The sequence below is a fragment of the Aotus nancymaae genome, unplaced genomic scaffold, assembly GCF_030222135.1.
Source record: "Aotus nancymaae isolate 86718 unplaced genomic scaffold, 86718_ANA_hifiasm-v0.15.2.pri h1tg000029l, whole genome shotgun sequence".
Taxonomy (NCBI): domain Eukaryota; kingdom Metazoa; phylum Chordata; class Mammalia; order Primates; family Aotidae; genus Aotus; species Aotus nancymaae.
In genome coordinates, this window is record NW_026988442.1 from 53,145,652 (window position 1) to 53,159,689 (window position 14,038).

At 37.9% G+C, this 14,038-nt stretch overlaps 1 protein-coding gene across 10 annotated transcripts in view; it reads left to right on the top strand.

Moving 5' to 3' along the window:
- WDSUB1 (WD repeat, sterile alpha motif and U-box domain containing 1) overlaps window positions 1-11,318 on the top strand; it is a 52,136-nt gene extending 40,818 nt beyond the window's left edge. For 8 of the 10 annotated variants that reach the window (XM_012454866.3, XM_012454865.3, XM_012454871.3 and 5 more), the window contains one exon: window positions 10,922-11,318. In XM_012454866.3, coding sequence (XP_012310289.1) covers window positions 10,922-11,079 — 158 coding nt within the window. In that variant the 3' untranslated portion in view covers window positions 11,080-11,318. Of the gene's footprint in view, window positions 1-6,218 lie in introns of all 10 variants that reach the window. The other 2 variants (XR_002477644.2, XM_012454869.3) reach the window with 2 other exon arrangements.
- The last annotated feature ends 2,720 nt before the right edge of the window (window positions 11,319-14,038 follow it).

Here is a 14,038-nt window from a genome sequence, read left to right on the forward strand (position 1 = left end):
ACACTGTAAATGGCGTTATGCTGATATCTTTGCACATTTCTTTCTGTTGTTACTGTTAGGGTAATTTACATGGGTTATGTGTTGCAAAGAACTAGTCAACTTGAGGATATTTTATGAATGTGAAAACAGTTTGATACATTTTGTTAGATGTGTTATTTTCTTTATTTTTTTATATTTTACTGGGGACCTCTTGATAGATGTGTTATTTTCTAGAAAAAAAAGTTTAGAGTGCTGCCAGCAATATATCTAATTGTACCTGTTTTTCCAGTTTTGTGATCATTGTAATTTATAACTTCATTTACTTTTGCTAGCTTAATAGTTGTTTTGAAACTCTATTCCTTACTTTGCTAGTGAGGCAATGAATTTTTTGACATGGCAGTTACTATTTACATATAATTGAGTATAAAATATCTGTTAGTCTTCTCGGATAATTAACTTAGCTGATGGAGTTAGATACTGACCTTGTATATGCTGTCCACATTATTTGTGGAACTAATTATGCCATAAATTAGCCTCTTATCCTTATTATGAGTTCTTCTATCGTAGGTACTTAAAGCTGTACCTGTATATAATAAGCACTCAATACAAGTCAATTAGCTATTTTTATTTCAGGCTATGAAATTTTCTATGAGTATAGCAGTGGCTGCACATTTTTTGACTTTGGTTTATCAGGACTCTTGTTTGCAGTTGAAAGCAGCTCAACTCAAGTTAGTTTAAGCAGAGATGGCAATTGATTTGTTAAAAGTGAATCTCAGGAAAACCTGGCAGCAAGGAGTGTAGTAATTTATTGAGAGACTTCTGAATATTCACTCTGTTAGGTTCAGTGTGCTTTTTTCTACATGATAAAAAAAAATGACCATAGACAGGCCTCAAATTTTAGTTTCATCTACCAGGAGACAGCAATCTGACATTTCCTTCTGGCTGCAACTCTTTTGTGTCTGGCTTCTTTTTCTCAGCTTTCCAGATTGATCTATCTTGTTGTATTATCAGTAATTCATTTTTATTACTGAGTAGTTTCATTGCATAGATATGCTGTAATATGTTTGTCCATTAACCTGTCAATGGACTTTCAGGTCTTTTCTACTTTGTGGCTATTACGACTGAAGCTGCTGTAAGATTTATGTACAGATCTTTGGACATTTTTCATGTTTTTTGGTTAAATATGTAGGAGTGAAATTACTGGGTTGTATAAGTGAATGTTTAAACGGACTACCAAAATGTTTCTCAAAGTGTACCATTTTAAGTTCCCAACTGAGACTTCCAGTTTCTTCACATCTTCTCCAGCACTTGATACTGCTAGTCTTTTCAATTTTGCCATTTCAGTGGCTATGAAGTGGTGATATCTCATTGTGCTTTTAATTTGCATTTCCCTTTTGACTAATGATGTTGAGCATCTTTTTTTGAGCTTATTTATCCATTCATCTATCTTTTTTGTAATGTATACCTTCAAATCTTTTCCCCATTTTGTATTGGATTATCGTATTGCATTGTGAGAGTTCCTTATAAATTCTAGACAAGTCTTTTGCAAGGTAATGTATTGCACATATTTTCTCCTGGTCTGTAGCCTGCCTCATCATTTTGATAATGATGTCTCTTATTGAGCAAAAGTTTTTAATTTTGATGAAGTCTAATTTATTTTTCACTTTGATTCATACTTTTGAGTTCTAAGAAATCTGCCTACTGCAAGGTCTCAGAGATCTTTATCCTGTTTTCTTCTAGACATTTTAAGGTTTTATATTTTAGGCTTAGGTCTAGAACTTATTTCAAATTTTTGTCTATGGCATTTTTTCCTAAACAAATAGCCAGTTTTTCCAGCATCATTTATTGAGAAATCATTTTCTTAATGAATTATCTGGCATGTTTGTTAAAATCATCTGACTTATACCACAGGTCTATTTCTAGACTTTGTATGATATTTGATTGATTTTTATGTCTGTGTGCCAGTTACCACAGTGCTTTGATTACTGTAGCTTTATAGTCTTTTTCTGTTGCCCATGCTGGAGTACAGTGGCTCCATCTTGGTTCACTGCAATCTCCACTGCCTGGGTTCAAGTGATTCTTATGCCTCAGCCTCCAAGTAGCTGGGGTAACAGGCGTGCAACACCACGCCTGACTAATTTTTTTGTATTTTTAGTAGAGATGGGATTTCACTGCATTGGTCAGGCTGGTCTTAAACTGCTGGCCTCAAGTGGTCTGCCTGCCTTAGCTTCCCAAAATGCTGGGATTACAAGCATAAGCCACTGTACCCGGCTGCTTTATACTAAGTCTTAAAGTCAGGTAGTGTAAATCACATGACTTAGTTCTTTTCAAAACTATTTTGATTATTCTTGATCCTTTCACATTTACACATAGGTCTTAGAAATACTTTTTCCGTTTCCTCGCTCAGATTTTCACTGGGATGGGATGGTGTTTAATCTATAGATCAGTTTAGAGTTGAACCACTCCAATCCATGAACATGGTATCACTTTGCATTTGCTTAGGTCTTCTTTTCCTTTATTAGCTTTGTATTTTAGTGTGTAGCTTTTGCACGTTTTGTCTAAATTATCTTTAGGTAGCTCATTTTTAAAAATGTTTAAATTTTTACTTTTTAGAGATGAGGTATCCATTCTGCTGCCCACGCTGGCATGCAGTGACACAATTTTAGCTCACTGCAGTTTTGACCTCCTGGGGTCAGGTGATCCTTATGCCTCCCAAGTAGCTAGAACCATAAGCATACTACAATGTCCAGCTAAACTTTTACAAAATTTTTATTTTTGTAGAGACAGGGTCTCTTTTTGTTGCCCAGGCTGGTCCTGAACTTCTGGCTTCAAACAGCCTTCCTAAAAGGCTGAGCTAAGAGGTATAAGCCACTGAACCTGGCCAGTAGCTTTTTTTTTTGCTTTGCGATGGAGATTGCACTCTGTCGTGAGGCTGGAGTGCAGTGGCGCGGTATCAGCTCACTGCAACCTCTGCCTCCCTGGTTCATGTGATTTTCCTGCCTCAGCCTCCCAAGTAGCTGGGATCATAGGCACGCCCCACCACACCCAGCTAATTTTTGTATTTTTAGTAGAGATGGAATTTACCATGTTGGCCAGGGTGGTCTCCATCTCTTGACCTCGTGATCTGCCCGCCTCAGCCTCCCAAAGTGCTGGGATTACAGGTGTGAGCCACTGTGCCTGGCCAGTAGCTTATATTTTTATAACACTGTACAGTTTGCTCAAATAGAAATATAATTTTAAATAGAAATACAATTTTATATACTGACTTTGTGACATTGCTACATTGATTAGTTAAGTCATCCTTCAGTAGCCAACTCCCTCAATACAAAAATCCGTGGATGCTTAAGTCCCATATATAAAATGGTGTACTATTTGCATATGACTTACATCCTGTCCCTCCAAATCATCTCTAGATTACTTATGCCCAGTACAATGTAAGTGCTTTGTAAATAGCTGTTATACTGTATTGGCATTTGTTTTTTTATTGTATTGTTACTTTTCTGACTATTTTCCATCAGCAGTTGGTTGAATCAGTAGATACCCCTCAGATATGAAGGCCTGTTAGTAGCTTTTTAACATAAGCTTAATAGACTTTCTTCATACATGATTGTGTCATCTGTAATTTCTTTCTTTCCAATCTGTGTGAATCCTTTTCAGAATTATTATATTCTGAAATTTATAAATTTTATAAATTATATCCTGTTTTAAAATTTTAAAAATTATTAAATTTTATAAATTATTTCCTGTTATTTTTGGTCAGAATTTTCAGTACAATGTTGTAAAGAAGTGGTGTATAGACATTCTTATTTTCACCTGCACTTAGAGGGAAAGCATTCGATTTTCACCATTAAATATGATGTTAGCTGTCCTTATCAAGTTGAAGTTCCCTTCTATCTCCAGTTTGTTGAGAATTTTTAAATCTATTGACTTTCTCTTTTAGACTGTAATAGGATAGATTGCTTCATTAGTTTACTATTGAATCACAACATGTCTCTCTCTTGGGTCTGGCTTCTTAAACATGTTTGTGAGATTCATCTATATTGTTGCACAAAGCAGTTTAGTTTTCATTTCTGTCTAGAAATCCATTGTGTGCATATAATTCATTCTGTTGATGGGTATTGCTGGCTGTTACAGTGCTGCCAGGAACCTTTCTGTACATGTTTTTGGTTAATATATGTATGCATTTGTCTGTTGGTGTATTCCTAGGAGTAGGTATACATAAACAGCATTCCAGAGTCTTAAATCACTTTATACATCCACCAGCAGTGTATAGGAATTCTAATTGCTTCACAGCCTTACTTTTTCCTATTGTCTGTGTCTTTCATTTTAACCTTTCTGGTACCACCCATTTATTTTTAAATTTTGTTATTTTTAATCGATGCTGTTGTAAGAAACAATAGAGACACATACCTAATACACTTTGTCCAGCTTTCCCCACTGACAGCGTTTTTCAAAATGATACTATTATATCACAGTCAGGATACTGACACTGCTAGAACCCTCAGATCTTAGATTTCCCCAGTTTTACATGTACTTACCTGTGTGTGTGAAACTCTACAGTCTTATCCTGTCTGGAGGTTTGTGATTATTACAGTTGAGTCACAGAACATTTCTAAATTATAACTGGACCCATCATCTCCCCACTTTCTTCCAGCCCCTGGAAGCCACTAATTTGTCCTCCATTTCAAAAATGGTGTATCAGTGGAATCATGTTGTGAAAAAGCTTTCAGTTGGCTTTTCTTTTTTTTTGCTTAGCATAATCCCTGTAGATTTACCACTCACTTATTTTTAACCTTCCTTTGTTACTTTTATAGGTGTTCCTATGGGAAACATATAGTTGAATTAAAAAACCCAATCCTCATCATTAATACCAGAATTGAACCAGTTTCTTTCTGTTGTGATTATTGATACGTGTGGATGAATTCCTTTTTTCTTCTACTTTCCTTTTCCCACCTACATTTTTCTGAATTGAAAGCATCTTTTTTGAGTTTTTCCTTACATATATTTTTATATCTATTGAACTAATTGCCTCAGAAAAATTTTTAGGACCTGTTTGTATTTTCAACATTCTTGTAGTTCATTTTTATTCGTTCTTTCAAATTATGAAAGCAGTATAGACTTAGTGAAAAACAGACAAGCAATTTTAAAAACAGGGGCTCTTCTGAATTCTCATGTATTAATGATACAGTTTAGGTGTATTGTTTTAGATATTTTTCCATCCATTTAAAATGTCCTATAACAAATAGGCTATGATGCATACTTTTAAAAAGTTGCTTTTGTTTCTCAACAGAGAGAACACCATTTGTCAGTATATTCGGAACTATATGCTTCATTCTCCTATGCAGGATGGCATTTCCTATTATGGATGTCCCCGAAATTAACTCTTACTCTGTTTACAGGCATGTTTCTCCATTTTTTTGGGTAGTATTTGCTTATGACCTACACACATCTTGTTCCTCCAAATCATCTCTAGATTACTTACACAATGTAAGTGCTTTGTAAATAGCTGTTATACTGTATTGGCTTTTTTAATTGTATTGTTATTTTTCTGAGTATTTTCTTTCAGCAGTTTGTTGAATCAGTAGATGTAGACCCAGCTTACCACAAGTGATTCTATAGTATAGAAAACATCCTCAATCACATAGTATTTATAGGTACATTTGCATAAATTCCTAATACTGATAGGCACTGCTGTACATTTTTAGTTTTAGTTATGTGCAATCATCTTTTAAAAATTTTGGCTTGGTCATTTTTGCCAATTTAGCTGTCCAGATTTTTTTTTTTTTTGAGACAATCTCACTCTGTCAATCTCATTCTGTCATTCAGGCTGGAATGCAGTGGCATGATTTCAGCTCACTGAGACCGCCACCTCCTGAGTTAAGGCAGTTCTCCTGCCTCAGCCTCCATGTAGCTGGGATTACAGGCATGTGTGACCATGCCTGTCTAATGTTATTTATTTTTGTTAGAATTACAGAAAACCTAAAAACTACATGTTCACTGGGGCTAAAGAAATGAGTGGAAATGACAGCCCTGCATGGGTGGGTATCCCATCTCTATTAGTTCCTTCAGGTCTGTTCTGAACATGTGAAAACTTCCTAAACCTGATCTGCCTGCTCTGCTGTTTCTCTAGAGCCTTCACAGTGTTTTAGCTTGGTTATGCATAGGAAACATACTGTCCAGTTGCAGTTCAAGTATACTGTCTGTCTGTCTAATAATTCCTATTATTTTTTCTTTCATAGGATTTGTCTTCGTAGATTTTTCTCTTTCATGCCCTTCACCACTTCTGGAAATGTTTCAGCCATTCTCATCCCCTGTACCTTCTCTCTTAAGCCTTTCTGGGTGTTTTTCTTGGACCTGCCTACCAGCTGCCTTTCCTGCAGTTGTCTAACTGCTGTTTTTACCTGTCCAATGAGGTTTTTTTGTTTTTAATTTCAGTTACTATAGTTGTTGTCTTTTCTGGACGTCCCATATACAGGAAGAATAAGAGCATTATCTGTGGAGCCAGACTGACTGCTTGGGTTTAAATCCCAGGTCAGTTACTCCCTACCTGTGTGACCTTGGAAAGTTACTCAGGCCATGGCTCAGTTTCCTCATTTGTAAAATAGGAATGCTAACAATATCTACACAATAAGGTTGCTATGTAGATTAAAGAAGTTAATATAGGTAATGGTGCCCTGCAACAGTCTAATAGTATGCTATCTGGCAATAAGCACTTCAAAAGATGGTCAGTGTCATTAATGCAAATCAAAATCATCTCATACCTGCTAAGATGGCTATAAAAGTAGGAAAATATGTGTTGGCAAGGATGTGCAGAAAATGGAACCTTTGTGTGTGGCTGCTGTTGAAAACAGTTTGGAAGTTCCTCAAAGTTACCACAATTCCACTCCTAAGTATATAGGCAGGAGAATTAATTAAAAAGACTTGCTCACACAAAAAGTTGTACAAGCACAGCAGCATTATTAATAGCCCAAAGGTGGAAACAACCCAAATATCCATCAACAAGTGAATGCATGAAATGTGGTATAGCCATTCAACAGAGGATGGACCTTGGCAACATTATGGTAAGTGAAAGAAGCCCTACACCAAAGGCTGCATAGCACATGATTGCCGTTACATGAAATGCCCCAAACAGGCAAATCTATAGAGACAAAGTAGGTTAGAGGTGGCCATGGGCTCAGGGAGCAGTGACTGCTAATGGGTATAGTGATACGCAACTCGGAAACATACCAAGAACCACAGATGGGTGAATTTTATAGTGTGAAATATATCTCAAAAAGAGCAAAAAGGCAGTCACAGGTAACAGTATCTGCAGAAAGCATGTTTCCCTCTCTAGGACCAAGGAAACATAAGTTGAGTTTCTCAGAACTTCCATTTCTCAGAGTCAGAACTCACACCCCCAAAGTGGGGGAGTTACGCAGAGGCTGCCAGTGTCTGTAAGGAGGCAAAAGTAAGACAGATGTGAAGCAGCCAAAACAATCCAGAGACTGGGGGGTTTGCCATGTCGCCCAGGCTGGTCTTCAACTCCAGGGTTCAAGTGATCCACTCGCTTTGGCCTCCCAAGTGCTCAGATTATAAACATGAGCCACTGAACCTGGCTGACTTCCTTAAAAAATACATATACCTTGGTATGTATTCCTATTACAGTCAGGAATGTAAAGGGTGCTCTCAGCTATCGTTTTAGAAATATTAGCCACCCCTCACATCTGTCCCCCCACAAAATAAAACTTGAAAGCGACAAACCCTTTCTATATAACCATATGTGTAGAAAGCCCAAAAGAATTAAAAAATCTACAAACATTATGAATTTGGCAAAGTAGCAAGTTAAAACATTCAGTAAACCAAAGCACTTAAAAGGTATAACTGAATGCCTAGGTTACAGTAACAAAAACTAGAACAAATGAGACCCTAGAACAAACGAAACCCTAAACGTGGCTGGTTGCAGTATAATCCATGTCTATAAACCCAGCACTTTGGGAAGCCAAGGTGGGAGTATTGTTTGAGGTGTTCTAGACCAGCCTGGGCAACAGTGCATGCACTCTGGAGGATAATCTCGGAGGATCACTTGAGCCTGGGAGGTAGAGGCTGCAGTGAGCTGCGATCATGTCACTGCACTCTAGTCTGGGTGACAGAGTGAGACCCTGCCTGTCTCAGGAAAAAAGGAAACACACCAAAACCCTAAACTTAAGAAATACATAAAACTTTCAAACCTACATAAAAACGAAAACATCCCTGTGAAAGTATAATGGCAGGTGCAGCACGCTGAGGGCTAGGAAGACTCAGTGGCAGCGGGATGTGTCAGCTTTTTCCATTTTACAGGCTTGACACGATCCTGATAAAACTTTTTGCCAAGAGATACACAAGGTGATTATTCAGCAAAAATAACCTTGGGGGAAAAAAAATGAGGAAGGTTGGCTAGCCTGTGAGATGTTATATGTCGAGAAGCCTCGATAAGTCAATGTGTAGTGTTGTCCCAGGAATAAAACAATGGAAAAGTTTAAAATCTGGACATCGATCCATATGCATTTGGAAATTTAGAGATTGATAAAGATAGCATTTTAAATCGTGGTAAAAATTATTTCCAACAAGTGGTATTTTGACATCTGAACCACCATGTGGAAAGGGATAAAATTGGATCCATCCTGTATGCTGTACATTTAAATCAATTCCCAATGAATCAGAAACCCACACATAAAAAGGGAAACTTGCAGAGTGCAGCGGCTTCACCTGGAGTCCCAGCTATTTTGGAAGCCGACGTAGGAGGGTCACTTGAGCCCAGGAGCTTGAGACCAGCAGGACCCCATCTCTTCAAAGACAATGTAGGCAAATTCCTTGATAGAACTGAGAAAACTTCACTATCCGGGAATCAAGGGAGAAATTGATGAAGTGTTGATATTCCACATCTATGAAGTCTTAAGGACAACCTAATAGAAAAATGGGCAAAATATATGAATAGCTCACAGGAAAAAGAAAAGCAAATGAACAAAGGATTCTCCATCTGATGTATTGTACTATTGCTTACCTAGAGACTGGCAAAAATCCAAGAGTTTGACAACATACACTGTTAAGCTATAGGGGAAAAAGGCATTCTCATAAACGTTGCTAGTAGAAATGAAAAACGTAGAATTCCTGTGGAAGTAAGTTGGCACTATCTAGTGAGATTATGCTGCTTTAGGAACCGTACTTCTGAAATCTCCCCAAAACAAAAGTGACACATGCACAAGACTTCGTTGTAGCACTATTTGTATTTTGTGTGTGGTTCTTTCCTTGGGTTTGTGTTGGTACAGCACTGTTTGTAAAAGGCAAAGATTGGAAACTGCACAGATGTCTATCAATACATCTATACAGTGGAGTACTGTGGGGAGAATAAATACACCAAGGTGCAAAGTAGTGTGGCTAGTATGCTATCTGTTGTGTAGAATGAATATGTACCATGTGTACATATACATGTTTTAAAAATGGATTACACATGGTTACATATATAGGAAGGGTGGGGAACAAGGATTGGACAGGGTTAGATTAGACCCTTCTGAAGGTACCCTGTTTTAGATTTTTTTTTAATTTTTTTGAGATGGAGTCTCGCTTTGTCACTGAGGCTGGAGTGCAGTGGTACAATCTCAGCTCACTGGAACCTCCACCTTTTGGGCTCAAGTGATTCTCCTGCCTCAGCCTCTTGAGTAGCTGGAATTACAGGCGTCTGCCACCATGCCTGGTTAATTTTTATATTTTTAGTAGAGATGGGTTTTGCCATGTTGGCCAGGCTGATCTCAAAACTCCTGACCTCAAGTGATCTGCTCTCCTTAGCCTCCCAAAGTGCTGGGATTACAGGTGTGCGCCACCATGCCCAGACTATGGTTTTATTGTGGTTTTCAAACACAGTATTTTGAGACCACTCTAGTGAATTTACCTTGATGACAGAAAGAACCATAAAGTAAACTTAAATATCTTTCAGTTTTATGTTAGTAAATATATTAGCATTATTTTGAAACAATATATACTGTACATTAAATGTGTAAATGAAATCAGGAACCAGGGTTTTCAGCTTGAAAAAGAGCTACAGGTATAAAAGTGAAAGTAGTGAAGCAAAAGTCCAGTCTTTACATGTGTGAAGCCAAAGAACTTCGCAAGAATGTGGTGTGAAGAAAACCTGAGCAGCTGGGCACAGTGGCTCACACCTGTAATTCCAGCACTTTGGGAGGCCGAGGCGAGTGGATCACCCGCGGTCAGGAGTTTGAGACCAGATGGCTAACATGGTGAAACACTGTCTCTACTAAAAATACAAAAAATTAGCCGGACAGGATGGCAGGCACCTTTAGTCCCAGCTACTCAGGAGGTTGAGGCAGGAGAATCACTTGAACCTGGGAGGCAGAGCTTGCAGTGAGCTGAGCTCTCACCACTGCATTCCAGCCTGGGTGACAGCATAATACGTGGTTCCTCCTCCCCATCCCCTGCAAAAAAAAAAAAAAAAAATCCAGTGGATTTAAAAAAAACCTAAGTCCCTTCACTGTCAAATCCTTAGTGGGGTAAATTCTGTCATCTCTGGGTGGGTATCTGTTTTCCTGACTTTTCAAGGTGTCCAAAAGTTTTGCTGAGTCATAGGCTCTTTTCAGCAGCTCTGATGGGCAGTTTATCCTCCCTCCCACTCCACCCAACTCTGTTCCTTTCTTCTCTTCCACTGTGTCTGAATTTGACAGGGTCCCTGTCTCAGTTGTACTGTACAAAGAGTTTATGTTACTCTTCTGGGTAATTTTTGCTTCATACATCTCCATCCAATCTTAATGCATTTCAGGTGTTTTGGCAGAGATTTTTGGGAGTGGTGGTACAGGAGAGGAATACCATTTAAGTCACAAATAAAGCCCTCTGCAAAGTTTTTGCACTCAATTCATTTTAGTAATCCTAATTTCACTTTCCTACATCATGTAATTTGTGTGATTTCTTTTTTCAGATGGCTATTCTTATGAAAAGGAAGCAATGGAAAATTGGATCAGCACAAAGAAACGTACGAGTCCTATGACAAATCTTGTTCTTTCTTCAGTGGTACTTACACCAAATAGGACTCTGAAAATGGCCATCAATAGATGGCTGGAGACACATCAAAAGTAAAATTGTTGATATTATATTGTTTATATTTTCAGTAATCTCATTTGAATGATTTAAAGGTAATTACTAATCAGACATTATTAAAAGCAAAACAGGAAAAAGGTAAACTTCAATTTAGTTACCTATAAAAATTGTCAATTTCCATTCTTTAAAAATACATGGACTTTTACTATAAAAGCCTTTTTGTACTAGTGAAAAAAAATCTTCAGCTGTATAGAAATAAAGTTATACTTTAAATTGTACTGCCCCAATTTTCTTTTATTCCTCTTAACATTATTCCCAACAGTGCCCACATTTATTCTTGTTAGATGTAGGTCATCTCTCTGTATAATTCAAGAGTGGACTACTCTAGAATAACAGATGTTTACATTCTACTTACTAGCCATTCATTCAGTAACTCTTTGGAGCCCTTTTAAAGAGAATTTGCAGCAAAATGATTGTAGATTGTTTATGATTAAATTGAGAAAAGTCACCTCAGATGTTTAAGCAATTTTGTTGGATTTTAAGTTTGCAGGATGGTAATGAATTTTTTCTTATTTTCCAAACCTACATATAAGTTAGATGAAATAAATCCTGAATAAGTTGACTTTGCTGAAATACATAAAATGGCAAACTCTAGCCTCCCTGCAGAATTAAGAATTCTTAAAAGTTCTCACATATAATTCTAAGCTGGGGTAACAAAGGCATTTTTACACAATAGCCTGATATATTCACTCCAGAAAGAAACTCCAGGTTGAGGAAGTGAAGGTGGTGCTAACTTCTTACTTGCCTGTCCAGTGTTGTTACTAGAATGGAAGCCATCCGCGGGGAGCTTGTTACAACCGCACTGCAAGCAGAGGCCGGGCCTCTGGGCCTGCACCCTTCTTTGCACTGTTACCCCCAAAACTTGCAATGGGGAATTGTTCAAGAATTTTGAAACTTTGAAATAAAAAGGGAAAAGCAATGTAAATATAGGAAAAGGTTGACCACACATTTTATAAACTCACAACTAATACGCTACATGCTCACAGAAAGGCAGCAAGCCTTAACACTGAAATCTCCAAACACCATTTCTTTATGATTATTTGTAAACATTTTAACTTAATGTATTACTAAACTTTGTTAACCTTTATGTCATAACTAGGATTCATGATCAATGGTTCTAGAAAAGTAATTTTTTTTTCATATGACGTGCTTCTCACATTCTTAGTGTTGAGGACTAGAAAGGTTGGAATCATGTTCTAGGTGTTTTTCTGTTGTATTCTTTTCATTTTTTAGAATCTTGCCCTCTCTCCCAGGCTGGAGTGCAATGGCATGATCTGGGCTCACTGCAACCTCTGCCTCTTAGGTTCAAGCAATTCTCCTGCCTCAGCCTCCCGAGTAACTCGGATTACAGGTGCATGTCACCACACCTGGCTAATGTTTGTATTTTTAATAGAACAGGGTTTTACCATGTTGGGTAGGATGCTCTTGAACTCCTGATCCCATGATCCACCCGCTTTGCCCTTCCAAAGTGCTGGGATTACAAGTGTGAGCTACCACACCTGGCTGTTTTTCTGTTTTATTCTTTATAGAAAGTATGCTAATAATTATTTCAACAGAACACTTTTTTTTTGAGATGGAGTTTTGCTCTGTTGCCTAGGCTGGGGTGCAGTGGTGCAATCTTGGCTCACTGCAACTTCTGCCTCCTGGGTTTAAGTGATTCTCCTGCCTCAGCCTCCTAAGAAGCAGGGATTACAGATGCCTGCCACCACGCCCACCTAATTTTTCTATTTTTAGTAGAGACTGGGTTTCCCCCTGCTGGCCAGGCTGGTCTTGAACTCCTGACCTCAAAGTGATCCACCCGCCTCGGCCTCCCAAAGTGCTGGGATTACAGGTGTGAGATACTGTGCACGGCCCAGAACAGTTTTTAAACGTAAAAGAACTTACCATTGGTCCAACTGTCTCTGTTTTGATAAAGTAACAGACATTTTCCAAAGGAGGTTAGCTGTTTTTTAAATAAAAATTACTAAAATCATAAGTCATTGCTAGAAAACACAAAAAGCCATTTTTTTTTTAAGAACTGTTAAGGTATTTTGCTTTCTTAGACTTTACCAGGATAGTTTCTTGTAAAACAAAACTACTGAAAACTAAGATGCCGATAATTTACCTAATTGACACACCTCTTTTTGTATATAACACATAAACCAAAGTCTAGTAACTCTCTTCCACACAAGCAAACCAAAACCATCGGTAAGAGGGGACACCATCGGTAAGAGGGGACACCACACGGCCCCCATGCCGGGCACTCCAGGTCCCACCGTTCAAGGCTGCGTGGAGCAGTAGCACTGCTCACCACCCAGTCCTGTCGGGACTGAACATTGGCTTTCTAAGGATGTGTCACCTTTTCCTGGCTGGACCAAGCACCTTATCTTACTAAGTATATATCAAAATCATAATGTACAATAAATTATGAGAATATTCTTGTTAGCTCCTTTACAGGAAAAATCATCTAATGACAAGAATTATGTATTAGGTGATAACACTTGCCTTCTCATCCTTTTTGTTTTTAACCTTTCATTAAATATATAAAGCTCTTTAAGGACTGAAGCTACTTAGCCCTGCAACAACAGCAGTGACCAGACAATAAATCTGAGGTATTAATTATGATGTTTAAGCATCCAAGAATTTTACCACAATACAACAGTTTAATGTTCACTCTCACATTACTTTGAAATGTGTGGGCATAAAGACACACACACTTTTAACTGAAAGATAATACAAATGTGTTAAAGAACAAACTGTCATAACAGTGTTCAGTGTATTGCCAAAGTGTTTGAGAATTACAGTAGTAAAGATATCCCTGTTGCCAGTAAAAACAGACACCAATATGTCTTGAAACAGATAGGAAAGTATATATTGCTTTCCTGCATGCTTTCTATTTGAGGCAAAAAGACTAATTTGGCCCTGGAGTATTATGGAATTTCTAGCAGCTGTCACCCTA